Source organism: Sarcophilus harrisii, chromosome 1 (assembly GCF_902635505.1).
Source record: "Sarcophilus harrisii chromosome 1, mSarHar1.11, whole genome shotgun sequence".
Classification (NCBI taxonomy): Eukaryota; Metazoa; Chordata; class Mammalia; order Dasyuromorphia; family Dasyuridae; genus Sarcophilus; species Sarcophilus harrisii.
The window spans coordinates 305277636-305295100 of record NC_045426.1 but is presented as its reverse complement, the minus strand read 5'-3'; the positions used below and the strand labels follow the sequence as shown (position 1 = coordinate 305295100).

Here is a 17465-nt window from a genome sequence, read left to right as displayed (position 1 = left end):
AGAAAAGGAAACAGACTTAGTACAAACCTTTCTTCTGTTATAAAACAGAAGGTTAAAAGTAAGTATAAAAGACAGTGTATAATTAATGAATTAAATATTCCAAGCAAGTATGATCAAATACAATAGCAAGAGATTAAAAAAAAAACTTATTTATCAATTCAATGATTGGAATAAAATCTGACTTCAGACTCAGAAAGACCTATGCCTATATATAATATATGTTATCTGTATGGTCCTGGGATAATCCTTTAGATTTCCAAAGCCCCAAATCAGAAAAGAGGACCTAATCTCCATTGAGATTAAGGAATTTGTACATTAGCATTCTAGTTAACCAAAGAAATCACACATACAAACAGAAAAAAAAAGTGTGTGTGTGTGTGTGTGTCTTTGTGTGTGTATGTGTGTGTGTGTGTGTGTGTGTGTGTGTGTGTTGATGTTATGAAGAGTGCTGTACTTGAAGTCAAGATGAAGCTGGGTTCAAATTTCATCTCTGATAATTACTACCTGTGTGATCATAGGAAAGCAAAGTCATTTCTTCTATTTATGCCATTCTCTAAGACTAGCAAGTTTTAGTTAGAAACAAAACCACAAAAGGAAAAAAGGAAGGAAGGAAGGAAGGAAGGAAGGAAGGAAGGAAGGAAGGAAGGAAGGAAGGAAGGAAGGAAGGAAGGAAGGAAGGAAGGAAAAAAAGTTAAAAGGGAAGGAGGGAGGAAGAGAAGAAGGGAAGAAAAAAGGCAATAGCATTTATATAACTACTATATGTCAGGGACCATGCTAAGAACTTTACAAATGCCTCATTTGAGCTTCATAATAACTTGGGGGGATAGGTGTTATTTTTCAGTTGAGGAAACTAAGGCAGACAGAGAAAAGTATCTTGCCTGAGATCACACAGTTAGTCAATGTTTAAGTAGTGTCCTTATAATACAAATATATTATCCTGATTTTGAACTCAGAACTTCCTGACTCTAAGCTCAGGATTTTATTCACTGTTCTACCTAGCTGCCCCTGTTGATGTTGTATTACTAGAGGAAGCTTAATACACAAAATCATAGATCCTTGAAAGTAGTGTCATCATCACCATCATCATCATTTAATGATGATAATATGAACAACATATAATGATGATAATTAACAAACAACCTGGAGCAGAATATTCATGATGGACATGGTAAATCTATATGTACAAAAGTGAAGAATATTAGGAAAAACCTAGAAAACCTGCTTTGGCTTTTTCATAATATATAGATATATCCCAGATTTCACTCCCTCTACTCCCTCCATTACACCATAATCAAAGCCCTCTACACAGACTAAGTTGGCAGGGGAGGGTCCCATTTCTAGTTATTCTATTATCACTAATTCTCCAAATTGTGGGGAGAGGAGGATGGGGAGGGAGGGAGGAGGAGAGAGACAGACAGAGACAGAGACAGAGAGAGAGAATGAAGGGGGTAGAAAGGGAGAGAGAGAGAGACAGAGAGAGGAGAAAGGGACAGGAAGGGAGAGGGGAAGAGGAAAGGAGGGAGGGAGAAGGAGAGAGATGAACTTTCTTATCTAATATATATATAGTGGAGGGAGGGGAGTTTCTGTGTGGGGATCAACATAATGGCTAACACCTGACTACCTTGAACCATATTAGATGCAAATGGTGGAAACAGTTCTACATATGGACAATGGTTTTATTTGTGCAATTCTGAATCTGTGCAATTTTCCTCTTCATTTGGACCTGCACCAAAAGCCTATCAACTCATGAAATGGACAAGTTTTCCGGGCAAGCTGAATGGGCTCCATCATGGCAGGTAAGAGCTTCCATTCACATTAATGGAAGGTACCCATGGATATGTTCTGTGCTTTGGCGGGAGAACAGATGTTTAATAACTGCAGTAGCAAGGAGTGTGTTGCATAATATGGCTGAGTTATTTTTGAACTTCAAAAATTGCTGACTGCTTTTTTCAAAGTGCTTTTTTGTAAAATCCAGAATATTCAACATAAAGAACTTAACCTCTTTCCCCTTCTAATATCCTCCTTATCTGTAGTCCTTCCCCTGCTCCCTTTACTATGGTGAAAACTCCAGGAATATGAACAGGACCATAATGATTTCATTTCCAGGTCTTTCCAGTCAAATTTTAGGTTGCATTTTCAACCCTGAGCAGGACAGATCATTGTTAATTGCATACAAATTTCATGAGAATACGACATGATATTGCCCCCAATACCCTACTTCAAACAAAGACACTAATGAACTTCTTGTAGAAAGACATACCTTCCCCATCCCCCAGTGTTATTTCCACAAGTCAGTCATTTCCCTAAAACATGTCAGCTTCCTTTCAAAATCTATCACAGAACTACTTTGCTATTTGGTATGAGAAGTAACATGATGTAATAAAGAATTAGATTGGGATACGGTTGTCTTGCATTCAAATCCTATCTCAAATGCTTAGTAGCTCTGATATCCTGAATAAGTCACTTAAACCCTCAAAACCTCAGTTTCCACATCTGTAAAATGCAGATACTAAGACCATCCACCTCATGGAGTTTCTGTGAGGAACAATTAAAATACTGTAAGAACTTTGAAAAGCTTAAGGTGATCATATAAATGTGAGCACTAATTAGCATATTGCTAGTGAGTCCTAAAAGATTATTCCTTGAGATGTAAAGACCAAAATATTTTATGTTTCTTAAAAGTACCTCTTTTAGACTTTGAAGCATACCTTCCTTAGGTTAGGAGTATAGTACCCCTAATATGATGAAATCCAGTTAAATAATTCTTTATTTACTTTTCTGTGCTTTCTCATCAGCTTTGATCATAATTTCTCTGATTCTCCAAATTAGTGGTTCTCAAAGTATGGTCTAGAAAATCCTGGGGATCTCTGAAACCCTTTTAGAGGGTCTACAAATTCAAAATTAGTTTTTATTTCCAATATGGTAAATGTCTATAAATATAATCCAGATAAACAAAAACTCTTTGAAGAGATCCTCAATAATTTTTAATAGGATAAAGATAGTGAAAACAAAAGTTTGAGAACCACTGCTCCAAACTAAGAAATGCTTTTTATCTCAGCCTATCATCAAATCCTTCAGTCTGGACCACAGCTCCAGCTCCTTGTTCTTTTAGTGGCTTTCCCTAGACTTTATTGAGTTTGAAGTCAACAGGGAGGAAGCCTGGATTTCAATCTTCACTGGATAGAATAAAGAACTGTTTCATGCCTAGATGCAATATAACACCTGTGAATAAACCAAGAGAGAGGGACACTTGGCTGATACCCAACTATATCTCCTGGGTGAATACCAGTTATTCCCAGAATGAGTGATATTTCAATAAATGCTAACTCAGTAGACTTGATACTGGTGCAGAGATGATTTACAACACTTGATATATTGCTTCCATGAGACTGAAATGCCACTTATAAAATTACTGCATTCAAAAGCAGAACCTCTGGAAATAATATAGCCAGATTTCATACCAGCAGGTATTTTTTAGAGAAGGAGCCAATGGGTGATAATTGTGAAGAAATCTGAATAGTGAGCCATTCATCACTCACTGCTTCTTTTCCCCTCATAAAAATTATATTTCCATTGCCTGCAAATCGACTAATGTTTCTATCAAAATTGCAAATTCCCAGATATTCCAGCTGTAGGGCAAGTTTCATTATCAGCAGAGAGAACTCATTAGTCCAACTTCTCTTTGGGTCTAGTTGGATGTAGAAACAGCGCTTCTACATGGGTATCTGTGTCAGGCCTTAATTCATCTGAGCGTACTTCCTGAGAATTTAGAAATGATTCAGAATATAGAAAATGACAACTGGAAATTTAAGAAGATCACCATGAAAAGGAAGTAGGGGAAAGCAATGCAATTCTTAAAATGTATGACTTCATTTTCAGCCTGTGATTTCAAAAACAAAGGAATATGTCACCCCCAATCCCCAATCTAATATTAAGCAAGATTATTAGGTGATATTATGTAATATCACTAAACTATAACAGGTTTTAAAGTTCAACAGAAGTTTGAGGATAAACGTAAGACAACATTTGTGCTGTCCAATTGATAATGTTCATTGTTCTCTTTTGTACACAATATCTCTGGAGGAAAAGAACAAGGGGAATCCCAGAATTTTCTCATTTAAGAGAGTCAGTTTTAGCATCTCTTTTTAAACATTTCTTATTAGCTGAAATTCATAAGATCACAGCATAATAAATTAAGAGGTGGAAAGGATCATACAGGCCATTGATTACAACTTCCTCATTTTAGAGATGATGGAACTGGGACACACAGAGGGTAAATGAGTCATATAACTAGCATCTGAAGCAGTATTTTAATCATAGTGTTTCCAACCCCAACTTCAGTCCAACCACAAATATCGATTTAAATTTCTGAACAGATATAGTCACATGAAAGGGGATTACTGAGATAAATCCTAACCAAGTCCTGTTGTATATTTTGAATCAGAGTTGTGTGTTGTAGTAAAAAGAGAAACAATTCTAGATCATGTCAGAAGATCTAGGTTCAAATATCAACACTGACATCAATCGGTGTGAGCTTAAGCAAATCATTTAACTTTTATAATACTCAGCTTCTTTATTTGTAAAATTAAAAGGTTGGAATAGATGAATTCTAAGGGTCGTTAATCTATGACCTTATGATCTGAGTTCAAGTTGACGTTCCATTATTTATTAGTTGGGTTATCTGAAGTAAGCCATTTAATCTCTTTTTGACTCAGTTTTTTTATTTGTAAAATGGATCTAACAATTTTGGCATTAGATCACAGATTTAGGATAAGGCAATGTAACATAGCAAATAAGCATCATATCTGAAATTAGGAAGACCGGAGCTCAGATTCTACTTCTGAAACTAGAACTATGTGACCAGGGGCAGTCACTTAACTTCTCTGAGATAGTTTGCATGGCTACAAAATAGAATGATAACAGGTATAGCACCATTCTCAGAGGGTTGCTGTGAGGCTCAAATAGTGGAATTATATAAAATGTATAATCTTTACAGTGATTTATATCAATGATTATCAAATGAGATCATTTATATAAAATGCATTGCCCTAGAAAAGGATTATATAAATATGAGTAATTATTATTAATGGTATGGTAAGAAACAACATTACTAACCCCAAATTCAACATCTGTGTTCAACTATACTCAGAAAGTTATCAAACTGTGCATACCCTTTGATTTTGGGCTTATACCCCAAAGAGATTTTAAAGAAGGGAAAGAGACCTGTATGTACAAGAATGTTTGTGGCAGCCCTCTTTGTAGTGGCCAGAAACTAGAAAATGAATGGATGGCCATCAACTGGAGAATGGTTGGGTAAATTGTGGTATATGAATGTTATGGTATATTATTGTTCTGTAAGAAATGACCAGCAGGATGAATACAGAGAGACCTGGAGAGACTTACATGAACTGATGCTGAGTGAAATGAGCAGGATCAGAAGATCATTATAAACTTCAACAACAATACTATATGATGATCAATTCTGATGGACGTGGCCATCTTCAGCAATGAGATGAACCAAATCAGTTCCAATGGACAGTAATGAACTGAACCAGCTACACTCAGCGAAAGAACTCTGGGAGATGACTATGAACCACTACATAGAATTCCCAATCCTTCTATTTTTGTTTGCCTGCATTTTTATTTCCTTCACAGGCTAACTGTACGCTATTTCAAAGTCCAATTCTTTTTGTACAGCAAAATAACTGTTTGGACATGTATACATATATTGTATTTAATTTATACTTTAACACATTTAACATGTATTGGTCAACCTGCCATCTGGGGGAAGAGGTAGGGGGAAGGAGGGGAAAAGTTGGAACAAAAGGTTTTGCAATTGTCAATGCTGAAAAATTACTCAAGCATATATTTGTAAATAAAAAGCTATAATAATAATAAAAAAATCTGTGTTCAAATTCTGCTCTAGACACATGCATACTAGCAGCAGGATCCTGGGCAAATTTCTTGAACATATTTCTAAAAATAAAAGCTACATATATGTAAGCTCTTTGCAATGATTAAGGTAATTTGCTCATTGGAAATTGCTAAAATAGACTAAAACGGTATCTAAACCACTTCTTTACCTACATACGCTCTCCCCCAAAAGAAAGAGTATGCTTTATAAAAGGCATTCTACCGCTTAGAATTAACCTAAAGAGAAAAATCCATATTCCAAACTATACCCCATCAATCCACATGTGGAAATAAAGAGCCATCCTCTTACTTGTGTAGGGTATGCAGAGGAACCTCAGGTTTCTCTATTTGTCCATAGCAGCTGGTCTTGGTTTCAGGAATGAATGAATACCTTTCCAACATGGAGGAGGCAGCAGTGGTGATAATCCCCAGCCCATCTCTTACTCTTTGCTCTAAACTGTAGTCCCAGTCATCATATGAGACTGAAATGAGGCCTGAAGGAAACTCTTTGGGGATGAGTTCTGTGTTGCCAGAAACCAAATTTGGAACAATCCAAAAGAAATCGTAGCCCGTCAGGCCCAGAGAGCGAGCCTCACTGAGAATCAGAACGGCTTCATCCTTGGAGCAGTAAAGCAGGATGACAGAGGAATGGATTTTCTTTAGCTGAATTTGTGTTTTGGCGTCCCCAAAGGAAGTATCCAGGGTTATCACATTCTGCATGTCCCAGCCGACAAAGCTGTTGTCTACCGTGGTCTTGATGAAGCTTATGAAGTCCCGGTAGCCAGGAAAGGTGGTAGTCACCACAGAGAAGACATGCCAGTCATAATCCTGCATAATTTTCATCATAATAGTGGCTTGCTGCTGGATGGAAGCTCCAAACTGGAAGAAGGTAGACATCGGGTCCTATAATGGGGGAAAAACCAAGATGTTACAAGGCACAATAGAAGCCATACCAAATAAAGAAACAAACAATTGAAAATAAAACAGCTGCCCATTAATTGAGAAATGACTCGGTCAAATTGTGGTGTATGAATCTAACAATTTATGTTTTGTTCTACCAGAATAACAAATATGAAAAATTCAGAGAAATACTGAGACGTGTGTGTGTGTGTGTGTGTTTACTTGCAGTCATAAGAACTTTGATTCAAATCCCACTTGAGATTATACACTTTAACAAAGATACTGCATGAGGATGTATTCTGATGGAAGTGGATTTCCTCAACAAAAAGAAAATCTAACTCAGTTTCAATTGATATGTAATTATTTTAAAAAATCCCACTTGAGACATTAGTTGTGTAACCTTGGGCAAATAGTCACCTAATCACTCTTTGCCTCAGATTCCTCAACTGTTAATTGGAAATGAGAATGTGCTCTATTGACAATGACTATTGTAGTGCCCTGAATACAATTTCTGTTGACAAGCAGCAGGCTGATCTTGATCTGGGTTTGTGTGTGTGTGTGTGTGTTTTGATGAATATATTTCACCATAAATGGTTTCTTTTATAATCCCATATCATGTATTTTATTTTATGCTCTTCAAAACAATTTTGAAAAGAAATTTGTCAGTTTTATAAGACTGTCAAAGAGATCTATAATATACTGAATAAATGGTTTAGAATCACTATTTTAAAGGAAAATAATTGATACAAAATAAACAGGCAATAATAAATGAAGATATGTTTATATGGTGATATGTAAGACCACTCAGAGGTGGCGCTGGGAATGGATCATCAGTTGGCTTCTTAAAATTCCTTAAATGAACGCTCTTAAGTTTTATGGAGAATCTTTTTTAAACACCTAATGTTTCTTGAAATCAAGAAACAGAATCTTTTGCTGCTTTTACATTTCTTTCAAAATCACAATCATGGAACCCTGAGTATAGCCTGTACTTAGTCCATATTGCTTACTCATTTACATGATGTTCAGTCAGATGCCAATTGAATGGAAGACCTGGCTTGAGACTGAGCTAAATGTCATATGGAAAAGGTTGGGTTTTCTCTTTTCTGAGGCCTGCTGGACTCCATTGGATATACAACCATGCTTTCCTCTTCATTCTTCACTTACCATGCCTGGAAACTGAGCATTTGAATGAGGAGCACTGTAGGACCCATTTAGTTCTATTTTGCATAAAGCCATTTTAGGGGGATCCTTGGTAGCATGTTCTAGTGTAGTGGATTTATCTGAATGAGTAAAAAGTCATACCTGCCATATATTACCACTATCTTCCTTATTTATTGCCTGGACCTGTGGTTTTCTTAATGTAGGACAGTGGAATCAAATTTAAATAGAAATGAGGGCTACTCACCCATGCATAAGAATCCCTATAGGCCCACATGTTCTTATAAAACTGAACAAGTTCATATATTTCTTTTTCATTGATATGTCAACACATTAAAATCAAATAGGAATCATGTTTAGCCATTTCGGAGTGCTTACTAGTTGCATTTGGTCCCTGTGTGTTCAATATCTCTGGCTAGACTCAAAAATTCTTAACATAAACATTAGCCCAAATAAATTTCCAATGGGGTTAAAAAAAACTTGGGTGACTACAAAATGACATTATTAGACATTATTAGACAGATTCATGAATGGTTGGGCCATCCTACCTTCCTTTCTTCCCATTCCTTCTCAAGAAAGATAATTAAAGAAGTCCCCATGAACTCACTCACTAGCATCATTTACAAAAGCAACTTAAAACTTGCATTCTAAAAGAGGAAGAGAAAGAGAATGATTCCTAGAAAGAAGCCATTGAATTGAGATGGTTGGATATATTGATCATTAAGGTATCTATCAGTTCTAATCACCACTGAGTCTGCAATAGGCAGAAGAAGGAACTCCATATTAAGAGAAAAGAGAGCTCTTTTTCTACGTCCCCAAAATTTTCTAACAGAAAACTCCCCAAGGAAAAAAAAACAAATTCTAGAAATAAAACTCCCAAATGATTCATGGATCATTGTCTTAAATACTGAATTTAGAATACAGCAAATTCATGAAGCTAACACAGACAACACACATGAACACATACAAATGAGTTTCAAAATCTGTTTTGTGTCTATGAATATGTCCCCAAAGAAGATTCCAACTCTTGCAAATTCAACTTTGACTCATGAATTTCTAATCAATCAACAAACATTTATTAAGCATCCCCTATGTGTTAGGTCCTGAGAACTGTCAAAGGGGGGTTCTAGTTCCAGGTTTCTATGACTCTAAAATCATTTCTGTATGTTCTACACCAGTGACTGCAAACTCAAATAGAAACAGGGGCACCACACATTTTTTAAATGTAATGTTATCTATATTTTAATGTATTTTATATTATTTCCTTATTGCATCTTAATCTGGCTTGAGAGTATTGTTCATGTGGATATCTCTGCCCCATACTGCATTGGCCCAGTGGTGAATTCTCTAAGCTTTTAAGTTGCAAAGCAGGGGCAGATCTGCATTCATAGAGTTTCTTTTCTGTATGTCAAAGCAATTAAAGGATTGTCCAAATTTTTAAAAATGGGCCAGATTCTTGGTAAATATTGGAGCTATAAAGACAAAAAAAGAAATAGCTCTTAACATTAATTAGCTTACATTCTATTGACATGTAAAAATTAATACAAGGAACCTAGAAAATAAGCATAAGTAATTGTAGGAGGGGAGACACTAGCAGCTGAGGAAGGAGTAGAGGAAAAGATGCATCATGGAGGTGGTACTCTTAATGAAATGCACATTCAAAGATTAGCCACAAAACTGACATTTCTCAAAGCAAGAATGGGTGGATCCAGATGGAACAAGGCCATCTGTGAAGTGGGCTTAGGAAACCAACTTTTTATCTTTAGTCTCTTCCTAACTCAATTTCTCTTCAAGGTGAAAACCTTCCCTCCTTTTCCCTCCTTCTTCACACCTCTAAGATTCTTCTAGATTGATAGCACCTCCTGCTCTACCTCCCCTTTAGTTCAAATGACTCTCTCAAGTGATTAAAAACTTCCTTTGTTAGCCAAAAGAAATAGTGTATATCCTCCCATTCTAGAGACCCCTTTTCTCTCCTGCTTTTCATCTCTCATCAGTCATGTAGATGCCTTCTATAATTCTTATTCTTCACTCATTTCACATAAAGAAGTGGCCTTTCATCTTGTATGAATGACCTCATTCCATCTCATCTTCTTCAGAAAATTGGCCCTATCATCTCTATGATATCATTAATTTTCAATTTTTCTCTCTCACTTGGATGTTTCCCTGTTGCTTCCATTCATCCATTCATCTTTATTAGATATTGTCCTGTATCTCTCCTTCCTTTTGTGACTAAACTTCTTGAGGTCTTCTACAATAGGTACTTCTAGTTTTTCCTTTCGATCTCGTAACTCTCTAGTCCAGCTTCTGACCTCATCATTCAAATGAAATTATTTTCTCCAAAACTACTCAATTCTCTTAATTATACTCATCCAATGGTCTTTTCTCAGTCTTCATCCTTAATCTCTCTGCAGCCTTTTACACTCAATAATCCTCATCTACAGGATAAACTCTTCTCTCCATGTTTTCCTAGCACTGCCCTCTCCTGGTTCTCCTCCTACCTCTATAACCACTCTCTTTCCTTCCTTTTCTCTCTCTCTCTCTCTCTCTCTCTCTCTCTCTCTCTCTCTCTCTCTCTCTCTCTGTCTCTCTCTTTTACTGGATCTGCATCATATTACACCACTAGTCATGCATGTCTCCCAGGGATCTGTCCTTTACCTTCTCTTCTCCCTAAATACTCTTTAATTTGGTGATCTTATCAGCTCCCGTGGTTTCAATGATCATCTCTATATAGATCCATTCAACCAGCCCTATCTTATCTATTGACTTCTAATCTCTCATCTCCAACTGCTTATTATATATCTCAAACTAGATGTCACAGAAACATTTTAATCTTAACATATCTAAAACTGAATTCATTTCTTCCTCTCCCTCCTAAGCTCTCCCTTTTATATAATTTCCTGATTACTGTCAAAGATACAACCAACCTTCAAGTTCCTCAAGCTCCCAATCTAAACGTCATCACTCCTCTCTCCCCACCATTTTTAATCAGCTGTCAAGGAATGTCTCAATTTCATCTTTGATAACATCTCTTGCATATACTAATTTCTCTTTTTTACACTATCATTACCCTAGTGAAGACACTAATCACCTCATACCTACATATTCACTTTCCTGCCTCCTTTATCTCCCTGCTTCAATTTATCCTCTACTCAGCTATCAAACTGATCTTCCTAAGGTACAGCTTTGGCCATGTCACATAACACCCACTCCATCCAATTAACTCCCCGTGTCTTCCTATCCCCTCCAGTATCAAATACAAAATCATCTAGATGTCTTTTAAAGCCCTTCATAATATGGCTCTTTTCTACTTTTCTATTCTTTTTACAACTCATTCTTCTCCATATATTCTGTGACCCAGTGACATTAGTCTTGTTGCCATTCAAACATGACACTCTATTTTCTGACTCAATATTTTCATTGACTGATCTATGCCTGGAACTCTCCCCCTCTTTGTATTCACCACTTGGCTTCCCTCAATTCATTCAAATCTCAATTAAATTTCCATCATCTTCAAGAAATTTTCCCAATGTCATATAACCTGGGTGCCTTCCCACTGAGACCCAAGTTTTCCTATATACTTATCTGTAAAGTCTTTTCCATGTTGTCTCCTTCTATTAAACCATGAACTCCTTTAGAGGAGGGATTATTTTTTGATTTGGGTTTTTACCTTTCTATACATTCTTTGCATATTTTCTGACATATAATATAAAAGGCACTTAATAAATGCTGGGTTATTTAAATCTGGATATGCTCATTTCAAGAGACCAGTGGTCAAAGTATGAGTCAAGAGACCCAAAAGATCAGCCTCTATATGTAGCTGAAAAAGACTAAAGCAAATTGTATTCTAGGAACTCAAGTTGGGCAGGAACCTTCTTCTATATTGGTTTAACAATTTGACTATTTATACACTTTCTATTGGGATTGACATTTTTATTAGTTTGTTTGTTTAATTATGGTAACAAAAATATTGACCCTAAGCAAAACTTTGAAGTCTGTTTTTGGCACTTTTTACCTCCTCTCCTTTTTTTTCTTTCTTTCTGATGTTTCTTTTCCCAAGATGTTTCTGAGTCACAAACCTGTCTCAGAAAAACAATGGCATTTATCTCAAGCTTAAGCTAATTAAAGGGCTATAGATAGATAAATAGATTGATCAATAAAGGTAGATCTATTTGGAGATAGATATAAGTAGATCTATATAGATAATATATCCATATAGAAATAAGTATATATAGATCTATCTATTCACATAGATAGATCTAATATCTAGATAAATAGATCTACATAGCTAGATATATCTATATAAATATAGATAGAGCTATATATAGAGAGAGAACTATGTAGACAAATATATCTAAATATAGAGATAGATAGTTAACTATTCAGTCTCCTTCACCTTGCCCCTCATATTTATTCAGTTGCAAAGTCCATATCATCTCCTGTATTAATGTCTCCTCCATTTACACAATCAATAAAATAATTCAAGTCTTTATTACTTTTAACTGAACAACTGTCTAATGGGTTTGCCTATTTTGTTTTTCCCTTTCTAGTTCATCCTTCATGTGGATACCAAAATAAATTATTCCCCCCAAATATAGATCAATGTTACTTTTTTGCTCAAAAAGTTTTGGCAGCTTCCTATTGCTCTACAATAAAATAGAAATACATAGTAGAAATTTTTAATATCTTTTTTGACAATCAGGGCCCTTTACAGCCTGACTCCAGTCTATCTTTTGATGCTGATGATATATTACTCTCTTTCATGGACTCTAGACTTCAATTTCTAGCTTATGCCACTTGTTCTCTACACACAACATTACATTCATTCAGAGGTAATCCTCTTTTCTTTGCATACACTTACTCTCTTCTTTCCTTATGTATTAAATCCCTAACTCCTTTCAAAGTTCAACTATAGGGCCACTTTATGTATGTATGTATGTATGTATATATGCATATATGAATAAGTATGTGCATATGTATTTCCCCTAACAACATTGACCATTGACAGAAGGAATTAAAATGCATAAATAGAATATATTAAATTACAAAGCAAACCAATTTCATGAAAATACAGACAACAAAAAAATGTTTTAAAAAGTTTGGGGCCCAGGTTAAGAGCTTCTATTATAAATGTTTAGTTTTTAATTGAGTATAATTCTTTTCATGTACTTTTACACTTTAAAGGGAGATTTTTTGGAGGATACACTGTTTTCCTCCAATAGAAAATAATTAAACAATAATAATGAAATCAGAGGATGAGCAAATATAATAAACTGTGCTGCTTAGAACTGTCTCAAATCACATTACATGTGCTTGCCCATGAACTTTTAAGTATTAGCGAGACAGAAAAGTATCTCTACATGTTTCCACATATAGACTGAGAGGGGCTATTTTATTACATTTTGCTCCCAAGCTCAGGAAATTCAATTTGCACATCTGTTCATTCAGAAATATTTCTAAAAATTCTAGACATTTGTATGCACAGTTCTCACAGCCACATATGTCAATTAGAAATTAAGGAAGATTCTGCCCTGTTTCTGCAATAGATTTTTTCAAACCCCTGATAATAATCACTAAGTCCCCAAGCCAGTACATTCATTCTATTACTGTTGACTCAAATATACAATATGCAAATCTCACTGACTTTCTTAAATATGATAAAATTCTCAGCTAGGAGAAAAAATTGTCCCTAACTTCCTCAGCCTCCTTGCAACCACAGTGTACCAGTTTCTATTTACTTTGATATCTCAAAGAGAAACTTCAAAGGAATGATGGTTATAAAAGCATCCAAGGGAATCATCATTGGAGGACCAGAAGAGGAGAACTATCATGAAGCATTAATGCAGAGTGTTGATACAATAGAACAATAAGTGTTAGATCTCTTGAATATTTTCATGTGTAGATGTGAGATAGCTGAAGACTGGTTTTGCTCCAAGAGTTCATCTTTTAATATATAGAGCTACTCAGTCATTCCAGCCACAGACCATTCCTTCTATTGTTTACCACAATTGTAGGGTCAGTGTCTCCTGCACTTATCTCTTCCTGAAATCATTCATGCTGAACTTTATCTATAAGGCAGGCTGACCATTTGGCCAGCTGTGGGACCAGGCACACTCAGTGACGTGTGCAATTTTCTTGCCTGCAGTGAAAGATTGAACAGATTTCAGACTCCCACTTCATTCTGAGGCAAAGCACTTCCCTCCCTGTCCTTCCTGCCTTGTTGAAGAGAGAACAAGCTGTTTTAAATTGGAAGCCAGAGGACCGCCTCAGAAACAGCAGGACGTGGGATCCTAGGGTCTCAATATGGGCTTTGGTGACCAGAAAAGGACAAACAAGTCCTGGTAAGGACTGATTCCCACTTCCCAGTTCTAATTTTCCCAACTATCTTATTTTCACCTGTTTTTAAAACTTTTTTTTTACCTTTTTCTCTCTGTAGTTTCCCATACTTTTATTTTTACCACTAAAAAAATTTCATCACATCCTACCTTATATTGCAGTTACCTGTTTACATGGCTCTTCCCCAGTTATGATCATAACATAAAAGAATCATAAAAGAGCATCAGAAGCTATTAAATAAAATCTTCTCATTTTACAGATGGAGAAATTAGAGAGATCGAATGTTTTGTCTTTGGTCACATAGCTAGCAAATTTCTGAAGAGTATTCAAATTTGGATCTTCCAAGGCTCTATCCATCCACCCAAGTCCTCTAATTCTCCATACCTTCCTGCTTCACAATGAGACACTGTAGGTAAAACCCTTTAGAAATGTTAAAATGACCCAGAAATGCCAGTTCTAACCCCCAAATGTGAGGGTTCTGGGACCTCACAGATATGGCTATTCTCTCCTAAAGTAGAGAGTGGCCCTTCAACCCCTATTCCTCCCATAGGAATGTCTTGCTTGTCAACTGTTACCATCTTCACAATCTTTATGATAACAATGATAATCACAGGATCATTGATCTTGAAGTAGAACGGATCTCAGGAATCTAACAATTTATTATTAGTAGAGTGATATAAAGCTCTTTTTAAACAGAAGTATGTCTTAATCATCTTTTATGCCCCTCAGCACATAGAACAGTGCATTGCATATAGCAGATGCTCAATAAAAGTCTGGTGATTATGGTGAATTGATTAACTTACAGGAGGCATTGATGCAATGTAAAAGGCTGTGAAAAGAGAACTAGATTTTGAAACCAGAATAATTGGGTGAATCTAGAACATGGGTTTGCATCCTTTCTCTGACACCGGTGCTAATAATGCCTATTGTTGCTAAAGAATATGACATTGTTTGAGTTAGTTAGGCTCACTGAGCCCCAGTAACTTAACAGAGTTAAACTACATGGTCTCAAAGGTCCTGCTTTCTAATCAAATAAAAGTATCCTTTTGAGTTTTTACCTCATTTCTTTCTTTGAACTTTACAAGCCTGTGAAATAGGTAGAACAAATGTCATTACATACTCCCCTCCATTTCACAGATGAGAAAACTGAGGTTTAGATAGGTTACAGGACTTTTCCCCAGATAAGAGAATATAATATCTCACAATATTTTACCAGGAAAAAGGAACAAGAGAAAAATTCTCATAATAATCCAAAAGTACAAAAGAAAATTAAGCCATTTTGCTATTGTATTTGTTATTATTATAAATTACATATATAAAATATTATATATGACATATATTATTATTTATCATATTAGTTATGCATGTACACACACATATATACTTCTTTTACACAAGTCTTTTGGTGTTGGAATAATAAGACATTTGTTTCATGATTATTTATTTCACAATAAAAAATGACTTTTTAAAAAGACAAAAGCAAATCTCTTTGAACATGATGGAATCATGTGATTCTTACAATTCTAGGTTTATTTCTCAAGTTTTCCTCTTGTCCCCCTTCCTGATCAATGGAAAAGAATAATCAGTGTTACTGTAACCTATTTAACATGTATAGGACTGCTTGCCATCTGGGGGAGGGAGTGGAGGGAGGGAGGGGAAAAAATCGGAACAGAAGTGAGTTCAAGGGATAATGTTGTAAAAAATTACCCTGGCATGGGTTCTGTCAATAAAAAGTTATTTAAAAAATAAATAAATAAACTTTCAACTTTAAAAAAAAAAAGAATAATCAGTGTTACAGAAAACTAGTCCTGCTCTAGGAAATAGAATGTTAGAGCCAAAGAAGATTTGATTTCTTTTACTGCTGCTAGAGCTATAGCTACTGCTTTTCAGTATTTGTGATATTTTGCCCTTCTCTGCTTTCATGCTCTCCTTCCCCCAACCAACAATGTAAACACATAGTGGTGTATGTGTGTGTGAGTGTGTGTGTGTATGTGAATGTGTAGTATGTATGTGAATGTGTAGTATGCATGTGAATATACAGTATATGTGTGTATTACATTATATAAAAATGTATGTATTTATATACACATAAACATATGTCTGTATGTATACATAAACATTCTATACATTGTATATATGTATATTTGTATTATGTATATTTAAATCATAATTGCTATCATTGTTGAGAAGGGGGAGACATCTATAGTATTTATAGATATAAATAAACTAAGCCTTTTCCATGTGAACTCTTGAAGAATTTAAAACAGAATGATAAAAGTGCCTGTTGATTGATAATTATGATTACCTGCATTTTCCTGCTGTAGAAAAAATCCTCAGCAAATGGAGGACCTGTCTAACTGGATTCCACATAAAACACAAAATCAGACACTTGGTATGGCAGCTGGCATCCTTATACTTTCAACAAAAACCTGGTCAGTTCCAATCCCCATCCCACCTCATGCCACTCTCTCTTTGATAGCCATGATCCATGTGAACATGGGTAAGTCAAAACCTTTCCAAGATACTAGTCAGTCTTTTAAATAAGATACGGGTTTTGAAAAGGCAGAGCCAAGATGGTAGAAAGAAGTAGGCAATTTTTCTGTGCTATTCCAACTCACCCCTCTAAACAACTTTTATAAAGCATGTTAAACCAACTTCTAAAGGGAAAAACTAACAAAACATTCTAGTAAATTTTTTTCAATTCCAGGGTATGTTAGAAAGACTGAAAGAGAGGTCTGTAGACACTGGGTGCGGGCTGGCTGGTAGTACAGCTAAGCAGAAGTTTTATCTGCTATAGGCCTTGGGTCTTGGCAACAGCAGCAATTGTGGCACCCCATGTAGCCAACACACAGAGACAATAAAATGACTGCATCAGACTAGAAAAAAATTTCAAGGGAGCCCTGTGCTAGCCTAAGGCACAAAATTGGTGCCATTTGGTATATTCATCACCAATTACCCAGATCCAGGTCATAGTTCTTTGGCAAAAAGGAATGGCCATAGTCACAAAGAAGCTGGAACCCTACTTGGGTAAGGACCAGGGTGCAGACAAAGAGGACAATGACCAAAACTCCTCCTGAATTGTGCTACCTTGGAAGCATAAAAAACATGTAAGCCCTCAGACATAAAATTCAGAAAATAGAAGCAAATATCTCTCCACCACT

At 35.8% G+C, this 17465-nt stretch overlaps 1 protein-coding gene across 2 annotated transcripts in view; it reads right to left on the bottom strand.

Moving 5' to 3' along the window:
• Positions 1-17465, bottom strand: part of GRIN2A (glutamate ionotropic receptor NMDA type subunit 2A) — a 506739-nt gene that overhangs the window by 202715 nt on the left and 286559 nt on the right. For both annotated transcript variants that reach the window (XM_031944719.1, XM_031944725.1), the window contains exon 4: positions 6224-6816. In XM_031944719.1, the coding sequence (XP_031800579.1) occupies positions 6224-6816 (593 nt within the window). The remainder of the gene's footprint in view (positions 1-6223; positions 6817-17465) is intronic.